Below are 21,963 nucleotides of genomic sequence, written 5' to 3' on the forward strand. Positions count from 1 at the left end.
CGGCCAGAAATGCAGAGCACGATAAAAAGAGTGGTTTTAAATACATTAATGGAAAAGAAACCCCATTGTAGAAATAACATTGAAATAACATTGTCCCCTTCCAGGATACGGATGGTCCCCTCCCAGACAAGGACAGAGACACGGCAAAGGTGTTTAAGGTGCATTCGTTGCCTCTGTCTTCGACGCTCATCCCTCCCTTGCCAGTGGAAAGCATTGCGCTGGTGCACCAAGGGACACTGCAAAGTCCTTGAAGAGAGCGAGCCCGGCTCAGCAGAAACCAGAGCACCCCTGTTTGGGGCACAGCATTCCTTCCCATCCAAACCCAACGCGTGCCAGCTATTGGGAAGAAAGACACCAAATCCCAGTCCAAGCTAGAGTAGTGGGAGCGCAATGAGTGCTCCTTGGCAAATCCCGATTTATTTAGAGCAGAGGCGCAGCAGAAGTCAGCGAGCTGCTAACAAGAAACTCTTCCTGCCCTCCACAGCCACTTCAGGAGAGCTCCCCAGAGACGCAGGAACTTCAACTCCCTTTGTTCTCTGGAGGCTCTATCTTCTCAGGCACACAGTAGTAGGTGCTTCCAGCCGGGAGCAAACATCCCGGGAGCCGTGGGCGTGACGCTGCTGGCACCAGCGCTCTTCCAGGTGCGCCCCTGGCTCCAGGGAACGCTGCCTTGCCACAGGCTGGGCTCCCGTTCTCCCTGGCAGCAGCTTTCTCTGGCCGTGTCCATCTTCAGCCACGAGCCGGTTCCGCTGCTCCCGGAGGCGGGCTGGGCTCTGAGGTCACAGAGGGGCTGAGCGCTGGCGTGAGGCAGGGCTGTGATGTGCCAGGGCTGTGCCGACCGCAGCACTGTGACATCACCGTGCTGGCGCTGCATATAAGCCGGGCCAGGGCCCGCGGTCGCCAGTGCAGTCGCGATGGGACGTGCCGGAGCCACGAGTGACGGCGGCGTCCTGCTGACAGTGCTTGTCCTGCTGCTGGCCGCTGGGGCTGTCTGGTGGGCCCTTGGCCACCGGCAGCCACCGAGCCGGCGGGCACGGACAGCGTGGAGGAGAGAGCGCCCGGGGTCCGGCCCAGAGGCTCACGGAGGAACCGGGGAGCCCCTGTGGCTCCCAGGTCCCCCAGGCCTCGGGCCGCTCGGCGCAAGCGGCCACGTGCTCCCGCCAGGCCCCTGGGCAGGCCCTGCAGCTGCGGCCCCTGCGTGGCAGTGGCCCGGGAGCTGCAGCAGCTGATGCGCCTGCTCTGGGATGCCAAGGGGACACGTGCGCCGCTTCTACTGGGATGTGGCAGGCGCTGTGGAAACAGCTGGAGGAGCTGGTGAAGCGAGGCCGCCTGCCCTGCTGTGGCCCGTCCAGCTCCTCCCAAAGCCTCCATCCCCTCAAGAGGCTGCTCCCAGCAAGATTCTCCATCGCTGGGAGAGCCTCAAGGCCTGCAAGGATGGCACAGCAGGGGAGAGCCATCCATGCAGGAGCCTCAGGCTGTCAGAGACCCTGCATCCTGCCAGGAGCCTCTGCTATCTCTGACAGCCTCCATCCCTCGCAGAGGCTCAGTGAGACCTGTCAGCCTGCAGAAGGTGCAGAGCCCGTGGACAGGTCTCCCAGCTCCCTTGGACTCACGGACTTCAACACCGCGGGCGCACCCCTGACCCCTGACGTGGCCGGGGAAAGCCCAGAAGTCCAAACGGGAGCCCAGCCCGATCCAGGGGAGCCTTCTCGGGAGAAGCTGGCCGAGCAGCAAGCGTCCTGGAGCCAGCAGCGGGCATCCCACAGCTGCCAGGACGCCGTGCCGCTTGTGCCAGCTGGCGACAGCCCGAGCCTGGTGGTGGAGACGAGCCTGGAGACACCAAGGAGGCTCCTCCATCCCCAGGAAGCTGTGCCAAGGCAGCCCTCGATTGCCACGAAGGGCTCTCCAGTAGCAGGTGAGATCTCCTGAGGAGCTGTCTGAGGCTCCCCCGGGGCTCTTAGGGGCGCGGCCAGGCCAGGCCAGGGCCCCTGGGAGCAGCCTAGCCGCTGGCTCTTTCCAGTGCCTCTGATGGCACGGCTTCAGAAAGCCCTGCTTGGTTTGCAGCTGCTCCTGGCACCCCCCGGGCGAAGAAGCCTCGGGCTGCAGCCCCGGCCGTCGCCAAGAGCAGAGTCCAGCCCACGAGGCCGGGGACAGCGACGGTGCCGCCGTGCCGCGCTGCCGTGGGGCTCCTGCAGCCGCCTGTGCGCGCTGCCCGGGCCCGGCTCTGCCGCTCGCCAGCCCGTCGGCTGCGGGGCAGTAACGCTGCCCGGCGCGCAGCAGGGAGCAGGTGAGAGCGGCGCGCCCGCGGGGCCCGGCCCGCTGCACTGGCGGGCACTGGGGGTTCCTGGGCGCGGGGCTGATGGCTGCGCTCGGCCTTTTGCAGGGCAAAAGAGGGAGCTGCAGGAGCTGTACCAGCTGGGCCCGCAGCTGGGCAGCGGTGGCTTCGGCACCGTTTTTCTCGGGCATCCGCCTGTCCGACGGGAGCCCGGTGAGTGGCCGCGACGGCCGGGCGTGGGACGAGGGGCAGCGGTGGGGAGGGGCAGGGCCGGAGCTCAGCCCTCCTCTCTCCATGGCTTGCAGGTGGCCATCAAACGCGTGGCCCGGGAGAGCGTCCTGCAGTGGGTCGAGCTGGTGAGTGAGCGGGCCCGGCGGCACAGAGCGGGCGGGGCGGGCAGGGAGGATCCCGGGGCGCCGACTGGCAGCGGCAGGCGGGGGATGGCGGGGGGCAGCGGGCGTGGCCTGAGCGTGCGAGCCGCAGCATCGCGGGCCCGGCCGTGCCAAACAGCGGCGGCGGCGGGGCCGGGCAGGGGCACCGCCCAAGCATCCCCGGGGCGGGAGGAAGCCCAAGCACCAGGGAGGCTGCGCAAGGGGGCCCTGGGGCATCCCAGGCAGGGCGTAGCGCAGCAGCCCCAGGGCAGCAGCATCAGGCCTGCCGGAGGCACTGATTTTCTCCTCCTCACAGCCCGACGGCACCCGCGTGCCCATGGAGATCGTGCTGATGGAGAAGGTGCGCTCTGGCTGCTACAACATCATCCAGCTCCTCGACTGGTTCGAGCTGCCTGACAGCTTCGTGCTGGTGATGGAGCGGCCGGAGGCATGGCAGGATCTCCCGCAGTTCCTGCTGGAGCATGGGTTGCTGAGCGAGGAGGCGGCGCGCTGGCTTTTCGTCCAGGTGCTGGAGGCCGTGCGGCACTGCACCGCCTGCGGCGTCCTGCACCGGGACATCAAGCCGGAGAACCTCCTCGTGGACCCGGAGAGCGGCGACCTGAAGCTCATCGACTTCGGTTGCGGCACCTTCCTCCAGGAGCGGGCCTACACGCGGTTTGCCGGTGAGCCCAGGGCCCGGCCCTGCTCCCGGTGCCAGGCACTGCAGGGCCCCACTCCCCTCCCGGGCTGCGGGCTGCGGCCTTCAGCCGGCTGCCCTTTGGCCGGGGCCAGACGCCGTGCCCCGGGAGCCGGCTGCCGGCCCTGCCCACAGAGCGGGGCGGCAAAAGCCGGCTCCGGGCCTCCCGGTTCGGCAGGCTCGCAAGGGCCTGGGCTGCTCAGCTGGCTCTGTTTGCATCGCAGAATGGTTCCTTGGCTTTGGCTAGCTGGCTGGGGGACGCGGGGTGGCCTCGGGGGGGAAGCTGTGGCCGCGGGTGCAGCCCCCGCCTCAGCCAGGAGCCTGGCGCTGGGCTCTGCAAGGCAGCAGCCAGCGCCTGGACAGCGCCGCCCGTCTCCCCTAGGAACGCACGCCTACAGCCCGCCCGAGTGGATCTGGCTTGGCTGCTACCACGGCCATGCGGCCACCGTCTGGTCCCTGGGCGTGCTGCTGTACGTCATGGTGTGCGGGAGCCTCCCCTTCGAGGACGACCATGCCATCGTGCTGGGGCAGCTCTTCTTCTGGCAGCAGGTCTCTCCAGGTTGGTCTCCGGCCCCGAGAAGGCGGCTCTGGCGGCCGGCGCCGCGCGGCCCGGCGCGCCCTCACGCCCCGCTCGCGCGGCGTCGATCTGCCCCGCGAGGCCGGCCGCAGGAGGCGGCCCGTGCCCACGGGGTCGGCGTGGCCCGCGGCGGCGAAGGAGGCGGCGTGTCCCGCCGCGCCGCTCTCTTCCCGCGGGGCAGAGTCGCTCGGGGGCCCGGCGCGGCCCCGAGCACACGCAGCGCGGCCCGGGCCCCGCGGGCGCTGGGGGCAGCTGGGCAGGAGCCTTCTGCCACTGACCGCCGCTGTCTGCCTTCTCTCCCCAGAGTGCCAGCATCTGATCCGCTGGTGCTTGGCCAAGCACCCCGCGGAAAGGCTGCAGCTGGAGGAGATCCCGCGCCACCCTTGGGTGCAGGGCAGGCGTTTTTGACGCCTTGCCGGAGCCCCTGCAGCACCCACTTACCGAATCCCACACAGGACTGAGGACCCGAGAAATAAAACAAAACAAACCCATTGTGGCGTGTCAAGTCTGGTCCTTGTCAGCAACTTCAGCTAAAGAAACCTCTTGGGAAAAGGGGAAATCTCAGGGCTCCCTTCAGCCTTTGCCAAGCTTTCCATGCCTTCCTCCAGGATGGTCCTTTTGTGTCTTCAAGCACAGGCTGTAGTGCGGGGAGGAGGGGCTTGACCGAACCACGAAATGCAACAGTGAAACAACAGCTGCCCTTTTAAAGTCACAAGGGCTTCTCCTGAAGTGACACAGTCGTCCCTGTGTGCATTCCAAGGGCTTGTGTGGGTCAGGAACAGAGACTTTGCTCTCTTATCAAAGCTGTGAGTAGAACCAGATGAGACAAAATGTCATTTCAGGTTGAGCCCTGATGAACTCTTCCTCTTTCTTCCCCTGCAATGGGAGCCAGGTCTCGGCCTTTGACCATCTGGGTCCGCAGCGTGCTAAGTCATGTGCATGGAGTGCAAGGGAGATGTTGAGATGCTGGAGTCACTCCCGTGGTGCTGGGGATTATTGTACCCCATCCCCCCACCCCCCCCCCCAAAAAAATATCTTCCTCTGCCTTAAAAACAATCGATGGTGATGGAAAATGCAGTAACTAGTCACAGGAAAGCACCCAGGTTCCTACCTGTGGGTAGTTGCCATCTAATAAACCTGTGCCACCTTTTGCCTACTGCTCTGGCCTACCAAAACAGAGGTTTGGAAATAATTGTGGGTTTTTTTTTTTTCATTAATGTGCCTGCTCTTTCTGTTTTCTTCCCTTTTATGAAGGCTGCTGACACTTGTGCCCTGAATGGCTCTCCCAGTCTCTACTTGAAGGCCTGACCTGATCTGTGATCCTTCCAGCCAGGACCCCACTGTGACAGGATGGCGAGAGCTCTGTGTGGCAGCCCTGGTCTGGTAGCTGAGCTGGGAGTGATAATTATCCCTTTTCCAATGACCTGTGAGTGGTGACTGTCAATTGTCCAAGGGTCATGACACATTTCCTCCAGAGGCAGGAGGTCCCCGTGTCCCCACAGCCCCAGGATGTTTGAGAGCTGGAGGTCTCTGGTCACCCCATACTGGGGTTTCTCCTCAGGCCAGAAGAGATGGCATCACTCTGAGGGCTGCCAGGGTCCCACCTGACCTGGGAATCTTGTGGGTGTTTGATGTGCTTGGGTGTTTTCCTAGTTTATCCCCATTTCTTCGGGTGGTGACCACTTGCCCCTCACAGCTTGCCCTAAAATAGCGGCTCCTCCCTCACCCTGGCGGTCATTATGAGGAGACACTGGGGCTCAGCTGGGGGTGGAAATGGTCCCAAATGGCCTTGAACTCCTGTGGGAACCGGGCCAACAAGGAGGTGACATTAGTCCTTTCAGGGAATTGTGGAGAGTCACAAGGTCCCCGCTGAGCCTCCTTTTCTCCAGGCTGAGCTCCCCCAGCTCCCTCAGCCTCTCCTCATCAGACGTGCTCCAGAGCCTTCACCGAGGGATCGCTTCAAGCTGCTGAGGCACAAGCCCCGAAAAATTCGCCAGCAGACAATTCGCCTTGTCCGCCACCCGGGGGGATCCTGTGCGAAAACAGAGAGCTTTTCGGTGTGGTTGCTTGGGTAAAAGGGAAGGAGCCATTTCAGGCACACGGGAGCCACCGATCCGCTCGCCCGAGCGGCTTTGCGGCGGCAGGGACAGCCTCAGGGAGGGCTCTCTGGGAAGGCTCCCCGGGGCCTCCCCGCTCTCCCCCGGAGCCGCCCCGCCCGGGCCGTGTTTGCCCGGCCCCGCCCCGCAGCCGTGCCCAGGAAGCGGGAGCAGGAAGCTGCGGGGCCGCGGGCATGGCGGAGAGCGGCCCGGCGGTGAGCGGGGAGTCCGCGGGCAGCGCCGGGGCTGCAGCGGGGCTGGGAGCCGGTGCTGCCCAGGCTGGGGGTGCGGAGCGCGGCCGCGGGCCTCGGGCAGGTGGCGAGGGCGGGGCCGGGGCGGCCGCGGTGCCGCCGGGGTCTGGCGGGGGCCCCCGGGCAAGAGTCGTCCGTGTCGTGCCCTGCGTGTGCCTTGTCTGTTCCCTCGCGTCGGGTTTCTGGCTGCGCGGGTGGCACCATGGCTGCCAAGTGCGTTTCAAACCGTCCCCAAGGCCGTAGGTTGGGGTTTCTGGAGTGTAGCGCTGTTGTGGGGGAGGCTGCTGTGTCGGGAACCAGCTCTGCAGGGTGCTGAACGCCTGTGTAATTTGTCCTGATGCGCTTTAACCCCATCCCTGCTGTCCTCCGCAAATGAAAGGATTGATCTCTTGCCAGGAGGCTTTAACTGTGCTTTGAATTAACATCTTCGTTTGTATTAACAGAACCTACCACGCCCAGTGAGTGCTTCTGGTAAAGGCGGAGGTGTGTGTGGTGTGCAGCCGATAAATAACAATGGTTAATATTTGTTTTGTTAACCATCAGTGTAAAAGCGATTGCCATGGGCCCCATCGACCTCATATGCACAGGAGCCACAGCGTCCGTGAAGATAAAGGTCTCCCAGGCCCATATCCAATTGCTGAAGACCCCAGCACCTGTGATATAGTCAAGGCTACACAGTAAGTACATGTTCTGAGTGTGCCGAGTGTTGAAATAGATAGGAGTGTCCTCAAATGTGAGCCAGGCTGGATATTTTTACAAAGGAAACGTTTTCAGTTTCATTTTCTCCCTGTAGTGGAAGAGGGAAAATAACTTACTGTTGCTATTGTAAATAAAAACATTTCGAGCAGCTTTGTTTAAGTAGAAAATTCTACTCATCAAGGCACAGTCCCACTCTTTTTACAAGACTTCCACTGAATGCAACGTAGAATTTGCTCCAGTAGGATCTGCTGGGTGAAGCTTACTGAGATCTATTTTTTCTTTAGGATGCAAATGTCTCCAGATTAGAGAATACTGAAAAATGATAAGTAAATTTATTCTTTTTCTTTCTCGTTTAAGGTATGGAATGCTAGAACGATGCAAAGAACTGGTAGAAGCAGGATATGATGTTCGACAACCAGACAAAGAAAATGTGACTCTTCTTCACTGGGCAGCAATAAACAACAGACAGGAGCTGGTAAAGTAAGCTGGGAGTCCCTGTGACAGTAACACAGTATATTCTGCCACTGGTACCTATAATCACTTTGAGAAGAGAAGGGTAGAATTCAAATTTTAATGCACTTACCTTAGTGAAAATATCACTGAAATATAAAGGTAGCCTGTTTCTTTTTATGTGAAATCATGTAATACATGAAAACATTAGATTTTCCTGGTTTGTTTCTGTAAAAAGATGAAAGCTGATTGTAGAAGTACCTTGCTAATGACTATTTTTTCTTCAACATTTTCTTGAAACAGCATTACTTACTGCTAAACCACTTTTGTCCATTTCCTTCTCCAGTGAATTTTTTATTATGAGTCATTTGCTCCTTTAGCTATGTTATCTTTAGTGTAAGGTTTTGCTATTTTTTTGTGTCTGTTCCTGACTTTATTGTGCTGTTACTACACAGATATTACATTTCCAAAGGTGCGGTAGTGGATCAGCTTGGTGGAGATTTGAATTCTACACCCCTGCACTGGGCCACCAGGTAGTGCTGCTTGCAACCCCTAACTGCAAATCTGTTGGTATTTACAGCTGTGGTAGAGTTTTCTGAGATTCAGAGAGCAAAGCACTGCTCACTGGAGAAAACATAACCTAAAATAATTATTCTGGGAAAACTTCTCCGATTGAGAAGTCTCCTGCTGGAAGATGAGTCCTTTCTTCTGGACTGTCAGTCTTTTGCCAGAGGCAGAGGCTTGGATGACTACTCACAGGAGAAGTTACTGTAGAATAACCACTGTAGTCTAAATTAACGCTTCACCCTAGGTTCATTTATTAGGCTGTATGTATTTAATATGATTTCCTAAATAAAGCCATGAGAAGCTGAAATATTTTGTGGAATGCCTGTGAGAATTATGAAGGCAATGCTTTCATTAAAATATCCATTTTTAAAATCATCTCTATAGTTTCATTTCACATATTGTTGTAGACAAGGACACCTTCCGATGGTTGTGTTATTGTTGAAATGTGGAGCGGATCCCAGTCTTATTGATGGGGAAGGATTCAGTAGCATTCATTTAGCAGTGCTGTTCCAACACATGCCCATCATAGCCTACCTCATAGCAAAAGGCCAGGTATGTTGCTGATGCCCCAGATGTTCTTTTCTGCTTACGAGTAGCTGCCTGTGTATAGGAGACATTTCAGAATTAACTGGGTTTTTTCCCTAGATGAAAAACAGTGCTTTTACACCTATTTTTATGTGCTAGAAGCACAGACAAACTTAGGTGTTTTTTATATCTGTATATATAATTTTTTTAATGCTCTTCCCTATTCCTGTCGTCCCCCACATCCAGATTCACTACATTTCAGCATGTTTAGGAGTGTTGTTAAGGCTGTCTGGATTTGTGGTGCTGTGAAACAACCAATGGCTTTTAAACGTGGGAACAAAAAGCAGTATATGATGTATAGACATCATGAAGTATTTATGAATTGATTACAACTTTGTCAATAATAATCTATGCAGTTTTCCATAAATTGAAGAATGCAGAAAAAATTATCAGACTAGGTCTGTATTTTCATTAGAAATTTCTGTTTTGTATCCGTGGTAGTTGATGTCTCTTAGCTTATATGTGAAATGAGCAGAATTGATGGCAAGTGTTACAACAAGCTAATAAAAATGACAGAGTTCTTATAGGATCTAGACTGATTCTGAGAAACAATCTAGCATTAGGATTTTAAAGTTTGCTAAGTTTATTTTCTTTCTCATGAAGTTCTCTTTAGGGAGAGTAACTGACCTCAGGAATGTAGGTGCAGTGGCATATATCACAGGCTTAATAAAGTTGTTGGCCCACCTATCTTCTACTAAAAATATCCATGTGAATAATTCTTTTAAGTAAATCTGCGCTAATGTAATGATGGATGGAGGGAGAAAGCAAGGAAGCCTTTGTTGTGAAGAAGGAAGAAAATTTAGGCTAGATAATTACCTATGTCTTGAGATATGTAATCCTTCTTTGTTGTTTTAATAAATCTGTTTTATGTATTTTCTTTACATCTTTTATGTACATCTATTTACACAAGGAATATGGTTAGCATTGCTTTACAAGGTTCTTTTTATTGATAGTATTTCTTTGCAAGCAGGACAAGAAATACAATTGATATGATTCACTTAAAAATATCCTTAGTGGAGTCTCTCCCTTAAAAATTTCCTTACATAGAAACTCAGAATATTCTGAAAGGAATGACATGCAAGACTTGTAGAAGGAGGAAGAAATTTTAAATGAGTGTTGGCTTCTTGGCTGATATGTTTTGATTTGTCTTTTTTCTGTTCATTAGTGAAGCTAAGCCAGTTATAAGCCCCAAATTCCTCTGTTTCCTGAGATCACTGGTAATCACTTTCTTGTTATGTTTTTCTTATTCTTAGAACATAGACACAACAGACTTCAATGGACAAACACCTTTAATGTTAACAGCACAAAAAGCCATTGGGTAAGTAGAGAATAACTGAAGATTCTATTGTATTGTACTCAAGAAGCAGTGAGGTGAATTTTTCCTTACTTTTTTTTTTAATTGACATTACTTTCCCTTCCATTTGTACGGAAATATGAGGTGTTTCAGAAATCTAGAGTTGGGAATGCTTATTGGATATAGCAAAAGAAGTGAAAGAAATTTCTTAAATAAGTTTAGGTTTGTGGCTAAATCGTCTGCAGCCTTATTGTATTTTCTGCAAAATGAAAACAAATGGTTGTGAAGGCAGTGAAATGCATTTAGAGCTAATAAAATGGGGAGATACAAGCTATGGTGTTGTTGAAGATATAATCTGTTTTATGTACCTCATATTTGTTAAAATCGTAAGGTAACATCATCTGGAGAAAAACTTCCAGGGCAGGTGGGGAATTCTAAACATGGATCTACCATTGATGAGCTGGTTGTGAGAAGGCATTATATGTCTGCTGTTGTTTCACAGATGGGAACTGTTATTTTATAAAGTGTTCAAAAGTTTCATTCCCAGTCTAGATTATCTTCTGTTTGTTAATTCTTATACTTTATTTTCATCTAGACCAGAACCCATGAAGTTTCTCTTAAAGTTTAACCCCTCTCTCAATGCTGTAGACAATGTTCAAAAGAATACTGCACTGCATTGGGCAATAGCCTCAGGAAATACTAGTGCAGTGGATCTGTTGCTGGAAGCTGGTGCCAGCCTGGACGTAAAAAATGTGAAGGTAGGATTTCCTTTGTGATATTTTATCCTGTGTAGCATGAATGTATAAAATGAATGTAAAGAAAAATCTCAGTCTTCTCCATGTTGGATGTAAATTGCAGCAGGGTTTGGCTAAGAGCAGGTATTCTTAGTTTTTCTCAAAAGGGAGTTAGTACCTTTCTTGAGGTGTGGCTCAAAGTATGAATGCAGAGGTTCTTTGAAACCTTTGTGTAATGAACAGCCACACCTTGTGTTCACTGAACAGTAATTGTGTCCTTTGACTTGATTCTGCTCCCTCACCCTTTTTTGTTTCATTTTCTTGGGGTGTTTAATTAGTTTCATTTTCTCAGGACCTTGTTTAATTTCTCTTTCATTTCTTCATTTGGCTGTTTTCTACTTAAAGACCTTGTCATGAGGATTTGGGCAGATTTTAAAAAATACATTTCTTAGTGTCTAGTCAGACTCATAAAGACTTCAAATGAAGTGATTGTCCTCCTGTGAAAGCTGGTATTTGGCAATGCCTGTTTGTACATTCAAAAGGTTATCACATATGAAAGGCTTCAACTTAGTATTTGTAGAAATTGATAGCATAAATGTTGAAAGTATACATTCCCACGACTATATAGATATGTTATTGGAAGCAATCCAACAGATAAACAGCTACAGGTATCAGTTTTTGGAGCTACGAAGCTCTGATTTAAGCATGACTTTAGCTTACTTTTACCTTAAAAAAATAGTGGGGAGGGGAGGTGGGGCTGGGAAGTAACTGCCCAGTTAGTCTTGTTCTAACTATATTAATTTATTGCTTTTGTTAAAAATGAGAGTATTTATGTTTAAAGTAATAAATAAATAAATAACCCTATTTGTTGTTAAAGGGACAGAGGCCGCTTGACATTGCTTACCAAAGTCAGAATCACTTCATGGTTTACATGCTACAAGAGGAAGAAAAAATGAGAAACAGGAGAAATAACAGGTTACTGAAAATAGTAGAGAAATATGAGGTAATTTCCTGAGTAATAACTAATAGAAATAAAACCAGAGCATGCTATGTTTAGAGTGACATGCAAATTAACTCTAGCAAGAGTAATTTCTGAAATTGGGTGCACAAAATATAATTCTTTAAAAGCACATTGGAGTGGTTTGGGTGAGAGTTTTATGTCATACCTCACCCCTGCTTTTGATGTATCGATGTGTCACCTTGTCCTATTTTATTGTGAGTCTTTCAGCATTTGTCATTACATGAACTGAATACTTTTATGTAAGACCTGCTTGAGTACTTTGTCATATTTTAACAATAATAATTTTAACAGCTCTTCCTGATGTTAGCATCTTCCTTGACATTCATGTGGGCCATTGGATACGTTGTGGACTTAAGTTCTGATTCTTGGCTTTTAAAAGGAGGTTTGCTTCTCAGCCTGCTATTTATGATGTCTCTGTTTGTGAGGTTTGTGGCTTTTTCTCTCTGTTTATGTACTTACTTGGCAAAGACACTTAAAAAAGCATCTGATACATAATTCTTTTCGAAGTTTAGTTTCAGTTAACATAAAAGATACCTCCTGAGAAATGGTTGCATGGTGTGTGGAGAATTTAAATGCATGTACTTTTTAGAATGATTGACCATAATAATTGAATGTATTTAGGTGCACACAATAACAGTTTCTTGTCACTGAAGGAGTTGAAAAAGAAACCCCAAACCCAGTCTGTTAGCTAGTTTTATTGTCAGAGTGTTACTGATGGTCTGTATCTGGTAGGCATTGAGATGTCTGCTCAGAAATGTCCTTTATCACAACTTTTTCCTGATATATTCTGTCACAAAATTAGTTTTAAGGAGCCATCCCCTCTCCTGCTCCCTAGACCTCCCAGTGTTATCTTGAGCTGTTTGTCACTTTTCCTGCCAAAGTCAGTGGTCACTGATATGGCAATGCTATCTGTGTGCAAATAGACAGAGATGGGACTTTTAACCAGTCCTACAGTACTTCCTAGATATATAATATTGTGCTGGAGCAGAGCACTCTTCAGTTTCATTTTTGCATTGTTAATCCCCTATATGTATGGATAAAGAATGTTTTTGAGTGACAGTTGTTGATTGCTTTGAGCAACTTGAAATAAACCGTGTGCATGCAGTTTTTATGGTTACAAACCAGATGATTTATATTCTATGGATTTATGTTTCAAATATATTTTGAAAAATATTTATTTCTTTTAATGTCCTTTCAGGCAACTCGTGGGGCTCAAGAATCTAAGATATCTTCCCACAGCATTTCTGCTAAGTTCAGTTTTTTGGATGTCCATGACCTGGTTTTTCTGGTTCCTGCCTGATATCCTTTATACTCAGGAAATGCAATTCTGCTTGGAGTTTCTTGCAAATCTGAACCTGGTTGTGCAAACTGTGATGAGAAGTTCCAGATAATTCCATGTGGCTGTTAATGTCTAGTAAGATTGGTTTAATCCCATTGGGAAGGGGCAAAGTGACTTTAAAGTCACTTTGTCTTCTTTTGTCTATAGATTTTTGTCTTCTTTATGAACTGACTTATTTCATACGTTACTGGAATATCAGAATGAGGGTGTTATAAAACTAATGATTTCTGTTAGCATCTACACGTCACTCTTTAATCTTCCTCACTGAAACTGTTGCACAGTTATGTATTTTGTCATGTGGTATAACTGGATAACACATATCTTAATAATAATACTGAAAGCATCTCTTCTTTATAAAATGATAAGCATTTGACAGTTGGTGGTACTCATGCTCCTGCCTTTGAAAACAACATCTTCTACCACCACCTCCCTAAAAAAAAGAAGAAATTTCTTTTTGTTCCTGCAAAGACTGTCCAGTCTCCTGTCTTTATTCACAGGTTACATTGAATCTTTAGTGTACAGTGAACTAATTTCTATCTGACATTTACTCGCTTTGAAGAGCCTTCTCAGTGATAAGTACAAAAACATTTCAGTAGTTTGTGGTCTCTTTCCAGTGCCCTGCTCTTTAGTTACACAGTGGGCATCTGTTTATCAATAAAGTTGCATGAAAAAGCCTTTAGGAAGATACTTAGAACTGCAAATAATTTTGTACTAAAGCAGCTACAATGTATTGCTACACAGCTTTAATTAATTTTTAATTCAGCCTTTAAATTACATTTTCTCTTGTACTGTTCCCAATTAAGATGTCCTTAATGGAATTATCAGGATTAACTTTGATAAACTGATCAAGTGTATTCCTGCTGGGGATTCACACACATGATTGTATAAATGGAAATGGTGTTATTCAATTGTTGTGAAGGTTTAAGGTTTGTTTTATTGGTGTAATCTAAGTTAAAAGGAAAAAAAAATTCCATTGGTAGGGATTTGAGTTGGACACTTTGCTGAAGATAATGATCATAGCAATATTCTTGAAGTACTAACCATAGCTTGGTGAGATGGGCCAGTGGATAGGTTTCCATTTCACTGTCCAACCCTTTTTCTCATGAGTGTGTTTTCCTTCTGGAGCTGGTCACAGATCTGGGTGTTCTAAAAGTTTTCAGGATTTTAGTAAGCTGTATTTGTCTGTCAGACTTCCTCTGGACTGAATGAAAATCCAGCCATTCTAACTAAAGATTTCTCTGAGCTCCAAAAAATCAATACCAGTGCAAATAGACCAGTAGTATCCACAAGAAACACACCATAATTTTGGCTTCTATAATTGCAGCCTGCAACTGCAATGTAACAAACACAGCTGGTGTTTGTGCCAGTATTTCATGAGTTGTCGCCTTTATTTTAATTAGAACTGTTTGCACTGTTGTTAGTTCATAAGACAAAACAACTTTTTGTTTTGTCTTATGAACTAACAACTTTTTGAGGTTGCCATCCTGGATTTTTAAAAATTATTTTCCCTGGAGTTCCTGAAGTGACTGAGGAGTCACTGGAGATGCAATCCAGCTCCAGACTTGAGCTGTCTGGTCCTTGGTGGCAGCAGGGACTGTTCTTTAGCAGCCTGAGCTCTCAAGGTTGATGCATGACTTTAATTTGTATTAAACTAGTCTCGCTCCATATTCCTCTGTTGCTGTGTAGAGACAGTTAATCTTGACATGTTTTTCTTCCCCAGTCATCTGATACACAGATGGTTTTAGTTCATAGTGTTAAAATGGTGTTGCTAATGTCCCATTACCTTCAGAAGTGTTTAGTAGTGTGTGCTTGGGCTTTTTTTTTTTTTGTGTGTGTGACAAAAATAGTTTCAGGATGACTTTCAGTTACATTTTTCTGAATGAGTATATTTAGTTGCTTTTGGCTGAAATGAATGAGACAAGGTAAGATTGAGTAAGAGCCTGTTTGAGTTAGGGGTGGGTGCAGCAGCCAAATGAATCTCACAGCTGCCAGAAGCTTTATAGCTCTGCATGTCTGACTGATATTGTTTAAATAAAGTACAAAAGCTCCAGAGGGGAAAAAACAAATCAGTTTTGTTTCATACCTCTGAAATATTCAAAGGCAGAAGTCTGGAGGACTTTTAAGGAAGATGACATGGAACCATATTGTGATGCAGGTTTATACAGTTGTAAAAGTCTTCTTCAGCACTCAAACTGGACAGATTATTCCATTTCTCTGATAAGATGGCCTTGGAAGGACAGAAAGGATCCCACTGTAAAAGTAATTTTTTTCCTTCTTGTGTCTTGCTTGTAAAGTAGTATTAACTAATTTTAGAATATTTTGCTTGTTTGACAAATAGTGGTGTTATGAGTTATAAGAATATAGTCCTTAACCTGACTATCACATACCACACACACAAATGTAATTCTTAAAATCTCTGTTGTGTTCAGCGTGATGAGTCTTCTCTATTATTTCTATAAAACCTGCAGTACTGATCCTGGATATATAAAGACTTCAGAAGAAGAAAAAAAAGAGGTAGGTGATTTTGTGAAAACAAATGGAAGGGCTGGTGTGGTGCAGCATGTATCAGCCAATTATGGTGGTTGCTTGTCATCATGTGCAGCTTTGTTAAACTGGAAAGCAGTGAAATATTCTTCCTTAAAGAGGTTTTAGCAATGTTGTTTAACAACACAGATCTTGGAGAATTTCTCCTTCTATTGCTTGTTTCCTTATCTTCCTTGTCCTGCTATAATTTCCTTTCCTCTGTCTTCTCATTGGAATGTGAGCTTTGGCCAAAGATTGTACAGACCCACTGGTGTTATCTGTGATATGAATTCAATAGAACTTCACTTATAAAAAATATAAGTTTTGCATGGTTTCTGCTTCAGTTGTCTATGGTTAGAAAGAAATAGTCACAGTGCTTTCCTATATATCATATGCTAGTAATTATTTAAATTCTATCATGTGCTTTGAGGATGTGTATAATGTTTTTTGTGCTTGAACATCGTGCAACTCACATGCTATTTCCTAACTGTTTTATAGTAGCCTAAAGAAATCATGGGCAGCCAGTCAGTAGAGAATTTAGTGTCTGGTCTCTCCAGCCTATGGGTTAAGGAGAGCATTTTCTTTGTGATCTCATGGCTTTCGTTGAGGTTGTATTTCTTGCAATTGCCAGGGAGAATAAACTGCAGTTTTAACATATTGCCACAGGACTCATAAACATTGTGTCCTTGTAAAGGAGCAGGCTTCATCTCCCTGAAGTCTGGCTGACTATGTGAGAGGTGCCATCTCATTTTAAGGAATATTTAATTCACATCATTTATTAATTTTGGCAACACAGAAATACTTTTCTGAGTAATCTTGTGTGGGTGAAGCTGCATTAGTCTTTACTGGTTTGTTTTTTCTTGTGCACCTCTTTAAATAGCAAGTTCTTACTCCTGTTCATGCTTGGCACTTAAAATACTTACAAACTGCAAAAGTCCTAATGTAGAAATCTTCATAGCACTTATGGAAATGTTATCCAAATGCAAGCACAAAATACTTTATCTTTCAGAACATTATAGCTCTTGCAGAAGCTGGTTGCTTGGACTTCAGAACATTTTGCACATCATGTCTTGTAAGTAGGGCTTTTGTACTTTTTTTTTGTGAACCTGCCTTTTACTCAATACTGCCATAAAAATCCTTTTTCCTCACTGTTTGTCATTAAAGTGTTACACAAGTAGATTGTTATATATTGTTTAGATTTCTTTATTTCTTTTATGGTGATAAGAGATATTTTGAGATCCTTGGACTCTAATCTTAATTTTTAAAAATTCAATCTTTTTTCTTTTTAATTAAGGTGTATGGTTCTCATCTATGTTCTGTGTTGTGAGGTCTATGACACAGTAATTATGCAAAATGTGGTGGTAACTGTAAGATGATGCCTTAAATTTTGAGCAAAGTAGATGCTTCTGCTATGAGTGTGTTCTTTCCCTTCATCCTCACCTAGGTAAGGAAGCCTTTGAGATCTGTGCATTGCCTTGCTTGCCAAGCATGTGTAGCCAGATATGATCAGCATTCTCTGTGGACTGGACAGTGCATAGGTGAGAGTGTGTTGTTTTATCAAATTTGAAAATGCCACGTATTTTAAAAGTTGCAGAGATAACATTTATCCCCTTAAAGAGAGAGACACAAGAATATCCTGTTGATACTGAAGGACTCTGATAGATGCCAGAGGGAAATTAGATGGAAGAGAGAAAAGCAAATAAGATTATTTAGGGGTTGTTAGAGTGGTCACCCTAAGAACACACACTATGCAATCTGTAACTCTTTCTTTAGAGAAGGAACAGGGGATATGATTGAGACTTTAAAAAAGGAAAGAAAAAAATTATTAAGATGGTGGCTAAAGTGAATGCAGAATTATTAGCCAAGCATGTCATAGTAGAACTAGGAATTTAAGATTGGTAAAGGAAAAATGTCTCCACATGGCAGGCAGGGAAATTTTGCAGCTTGCTGCTGTAAGGGTTTGCAGACACAGGCAATGTCAGCAGGTTCAGAAAGGGATTAAGCAAACTTTTTTGGACAATCTGTCCAGGAGTAGATACTAAAAGAACCAGACAAATGTGCACAGTCTGACATTTTAATGCAGTAGCTGTGGATGAGGAGAATGAACTGCAGGAAGTGGCTGGACTCGTGCGTCCTCCTGAACTTCCATTGCCCCTTGTCACTGTTAGGGACAGTTCTGAGTGGAGCAGCTGTACCACTGAGATAACCCTGCAGGGCATTTCCATCTTCTTGTGTTCTTCCCTCTCACCCTCTCTCTTCCTTTCTGACTTATTACTGGTGATGCTCAAGATAGGAAGGTGAGAGCTTCACATTTGTAACAATATATTTTTCACTTTTTTTTTGCCAACAGCCTTTTTCCTAGTCTTAAATGCTATTTTTGCAATGTTTGCTGTTTACAAGGTGCTGAGACATCCTTCTGATGTGTTGTCTCAAAGCTTTGAGAAATATCATTGTAATTTAAAAAAATATCTTAATGTAACAGTTTTTCTGACAGAGGTCTAGGGTTTTTTATGTGTATGTTTTCAATTCTGAAGCACGCAAGTTCCAGCAAATTTAATAGCTTAGACTTCTCAGTATACGAGGCAATTTTATTGTGCATGGGAGGGAGTTGTGATTACTTAATTAGGTCTCACCAGACTAAAACAGCTGAAGGCATGCTCTGAAGGAGAGACAAATCCTGGCTGACTTTATCAGAACTAATTCTATTATATAAATTGGGATGGCTTACAGGGCAAAGTTGAGAGAGAGATCAGCCTTGCCAAGCTCTCTTGTGGATGGCAGAGGTTAAAATAAGAAGTGGTTTTGACTCTTTTTATTCCTGCTAACTTTAGTAGAAGTGCAAGTACTGCTGAATTTTAAAATGTCCAACTTTAAATTATTTTTTCCTTTTTTCCCCCTCAATTTCAGGCATTGGGAACCATTACTACTACCTGTTGTTCCTGTTTTTTCTGACAATGACTGGTGTCTGGCTGCTTTATGGAACTCTTCAGTGTATGTATCCATGAATTTAGTTTTATTTAGCTTTCAAATCCATCTCTGTGTGGTCCTTAGTTTTCAGCATTTCATTTCCAGCAAGTGCACCCTGCACAACTGATACCTTATTTTAGCAGTGATGTTACTGTGTAGCTTAAGTGAAAATGCATCCTATCTAAGTCTTTGGTCAAATACCTGATTCCATTTGTGTTGGGCAAGAACAAAGATGCTGCTGTAGTGGGATACCCATTGGAAAACCAAATAGCAGGAAGCATTTTTGTTAGAGAGGAAATAGGGAAGCCATGTGGCGGAAGGTCAGGTGACAGGTTCTAATCTGGATCCCCTTTGCTGTAACAGAAAATGAGTTTGTATATACATTATTGCAAAAGCTTGATTGATTTTTTTTTAATTTGGAAATATTCATACTAAATGCAGACATTTCTTTTTGGTTTTAAAGTAGTTTAATTCTGAAGAGAAAAAAAAGTATTTTATTTTGTTAATGAATCTGGACTGTTACTTTGTAAAATTAAAAAAATTGTTTGAAAGGAGAGGTAAACCCTTATAATTCAGTTGCTGAGGATGAATTGCTATAGCACCAACCTTTAAAAACAAGGGTATTTTTCTGTGGATCATGAACACAGAGTGTGAAGATTATGCAGCCAGAATAGCAAGCACTCACACATCTGTGTGGATGCTTTTAGGTGGCAACGGGGTAGATGAAACATGGTATTTCTAGAGGATGTTGCTATGTAATATTCATTTCATGCAGATAATCTTTCCTCAGCTCTTAAGGGCTTAAAAACACAATTAACTGATTGTGTGTCTTGTCAGATTGGTCCAACCACTGTGCAGCAAATTTCCATCAAGATGGAGCGTGGACGTACTTCACCCAGACAGTGTCCTGCTCTCCCTGGGTTTCCTACATCTCCTCAGTAGCTTGTTTCCACACCCTGTGGGCCTCTGTGTGGCTCACTGTTCAGCTTTATCAGGTAATATATTCCTTTAGTTTATGCTTCTTGTCAAATTAAAGCTCTTCCCGGAATGATTTGCTGCCATAAAAACTCTGTGCCTGCTCTCCCTGATTACTGTCACAGCAAGGTGCTTCTCTTAAATCTCAAGGCAGACCTTGAAGTTTCAAAGGTTCAGCTTGTGCATTCAGCATTTCTCTGTTGGAAGTAGAATCACAGTCTGCAAATCATTCCTATAACTGAGCTCTGGGTTTACTACTCAAAATTCCAAGCCTATAAAAAGTTGTATTTAAAGCCGAGAAATTTATTTGACTAATAGAACTGGTATTAATGCCCCCAAAACTGCACAAAAGCTCAGTAACACAATTATTCCTGAGTGGAAAATTCTGTGGTAGAGCTCAGCCATGTGCCATTAAACTGTATTAAATCCCACTGCTACTGTAAAAATATATGACCTGGATTCTATCTTGTTGAGGACTGTCAAATTTCTTGTTTATGTTTTTATCAGAGAAAAGCTTGGCTATGCAAACAAAATTGAGAAGACCTGTCTTAAAACATCTGTGAAACAGCTTGTTTAGCAGCTCTTAGGAAAGAGGTGTCTTTGAAATATGTGTTAAGCACACTGAGCTAAGGGCTTGTTTTACATCTTGTTCAGTAAGAAAAACCCAAAAAACAAAAAGCTCCACAATCTTAGACGTGTACTGCTAGATTTTTGCAATGTCCAAGACAGTGGGATACCATGCTGGAAAAAGATAGGGAGGATATTTACAGTTTAACTACTGCGTTTCATACACAGTGATTTGAAAACATACTGCTTTATGGCATTTAGTGTCATTGTGGATCAAGGTGTCTTTTTCTACCATTTTGTGTGGTAGAATGTAGACGAAAATCTGAGGAGATTGGTGCTTAACTGTGATAGATCTTATACTTCTGCAGACATCTGTGAAAGTACAGTCTTCACAGACGTTCCAATTAAGCTTGCCTTCACTGGAAGCTGGTTCTTGCCAGGTTCTGTTTTAGCCCAAGTGACATTTAAAGACATAGTTTGCAGTCATCAGTTATAGCAGTGGTTACTTATTTGTTAGATATGTTCAGATTCTTCCTCCCTACTCCCTTCTTATTAGTATCTTTTGCTCACTAGGATTTTAATTTGTGATGTTCATGTTGTAACCATTACTTATGTTTTTTTTCCAATCAGATTGTGTTCCTGGGGTTGACCTCACATGAAAGAATGAATCTCCTGGTACAGAGAAAATCCTCTAAGCATCCTGTTTCACTCAGGAGGACTCCATACAAGTGGGTATTTATGAATAGAGTGTTTTTAACATGTTATCTCTTCAGTACCGATTTGCTTCACTGCTTCATAAGTGCAAAACCACTGTTTTTGGGGTGAGGGAGTGCTGTCCAAAAATTTGTTCATCAGTCTCTGTGTCTGTTGTGTAGGATCAGAAAGGGACCAGTTCATACCCTAATTTTCTTTCTGACTACTCCTGCAGTATTTACCTCTGTAAATAGAGAAATCAGTACCAAGGTTTCCCTGTTTCCTCAGGTATACTAACAGATGGGATCTTACTAACTGTGGGGCATTATTTGAGTTCAACTTAATCTACTCTTATGTGTTAATGTAAAACATGTTGTAAAAGTTCAGCAAAGGAATAATGCTCAATTGAGATCTCTTCTGTTTCTTCTCCCTGGGCTGTCTGGCTTGACAAGTTAATATCTTAAGTACTGTCTCATGGTGAAGTGGTATTTTTCATGCTTGCAGTCTTCTTTTCTTAGGTTTATGAATGCATATTCTTCTCTTTTTTTCAGCCGTGGATGCTTCCAGAATCTTGCAGACTTTTTTCAGTGCAGTTGCTTTGGTATGTTCAAACCCAACTTAATTGACTGGACCAAGCAATACAAACTTTTCCATCCAGCAAAAGAGAAAAATGTTCATTCTGTGTAAAACTTTGCTTAATTTCTAAGACGGTTGAGCTGAAAGCTAAATAAAACTAGATATTTTGTTAATTTCTACAAATTCTTCTGAAGCTGCTTGTTTTTATTTTTTATTATTGTTTCAAATATTAAACTTACCTTACATAAGATACAGCAGATTTGTATATGGAACAGTCACTGTGTATCTGTGTATATATAATTTGAGCTGAAACTATTAAAATTTTATGTGAGGAGATGACACAAATATATATATTTCTGAAAGGTAAGTTTTTGGGGCAGAATTTCAAAATTATGTTGGTAACATTTGCTTTACTTTTCTGGTAACAAAAGACAATTAAATTTGAAAATTAAGGTGAACATTCATGTTTAAAAACCTAATATTACAATTACATTGTAATTTTATTGCTTATGCTCTGAAAATCTCTAAGTCTTTGTATTTAAAGAGTTTACATGTAATAAAATAGAGCTTTCATACTTCTAAGTGTATTTTTGCAGATGGAAATAGAGTCAAGGGATATGTGACCAGTGAGGTATTTAAGAGTGGGTGGGCACAAAACCATAAGAAGGAGCCTGACTCTTTGCCTTATGTTTTTCACATATATATG

General features: G+C 45.2%; 2 protein-coding genes across 6 annotated transcripts; both read left to right on the plus strand.

Moving 5' to 3' along the window:
• The first annotated feature begins 2,028 nt into the window (after positions 1–2,028).
• Positions 2,029–4,328, plus strand: LOC115903953 (serine/threonine-protein kinase pim-1-like). Its single transcript, XM_030948913.1, is given in 6 exon segments — positions 2,029–2,454; positions 2,456–2,488; positions 2,581–2,631; positions 2,963–3,329; positions 3,726–3,902; positions 4,225–4,328. Coding segments are annotated over 6 exon segments (1,158 nt in total).
• A 1,761-nt stretch (positions 4,329–6,089) lies between these two features.
• On the plus strand, positions 6,090–21,704 carry ZDHHC13 (zinc finger DHHC-type containing 13). Of its 5 annotated transcripts, none has more exons than XM_030950231.1 (17): positions 6,090–6,231; positions 6,811–6,944; positions 7,324–7,446; positions 7,872–7,949; positions 8,391–8,535; positions 9,822–9,886; positions 10,458–10,620; positions 11,474–11,599; positions 11,909–12,042; positions 12,816–12,916; positions 15,340–15,470; positions 16,489–16,551; positions 16,924–17,017; positions 18,387–18,470; positions 19,284–19,441; positions 20,619–20,716; positions 21,233–21,704. In XM_030950231.1, exons 1-17 carry the CDS (start codon positions 6,211–6,213, stop codon positions 21,366–21,368), a joined length of 1,854 nt encoding a protein of 617 aa, XP_030806091.1. In that variant the 5' UTR covers positions 6,090–6,210; the 3' UTR covers positions 21,369–21,704. The 5 variants fall into 5 exon arrangements, with proteins under 5 accessions (XP_030806091.1, XP_030806090.1, XP_030806093.1 ...); XM_030950230.1 differs by having other exon boundaries at positions 6,195–6,231; positions 6,711–6,944; XM_030950232.1 differs by having other exon boundaries at positions 6,213–6,301.
• Positions 21,705–21,963: the final 259 nt, after the last annotated feature.

The sequence above is a fragment of the Camarhynchus parvulus genome, chromosome 5 (genome assembly GCF_901933205.1).
Source record: "Camarhynchus parvulus chromosome 5, STF_HiC, whole genome shotgun sequence".
In the NCBI taxonomy this organism is placed as follows: Eukaryota; Metazoa; Chordata; class Aves; order Passeriformes; family Thraupidae; genus Camarhynchus; species Camarhynchus parvulus.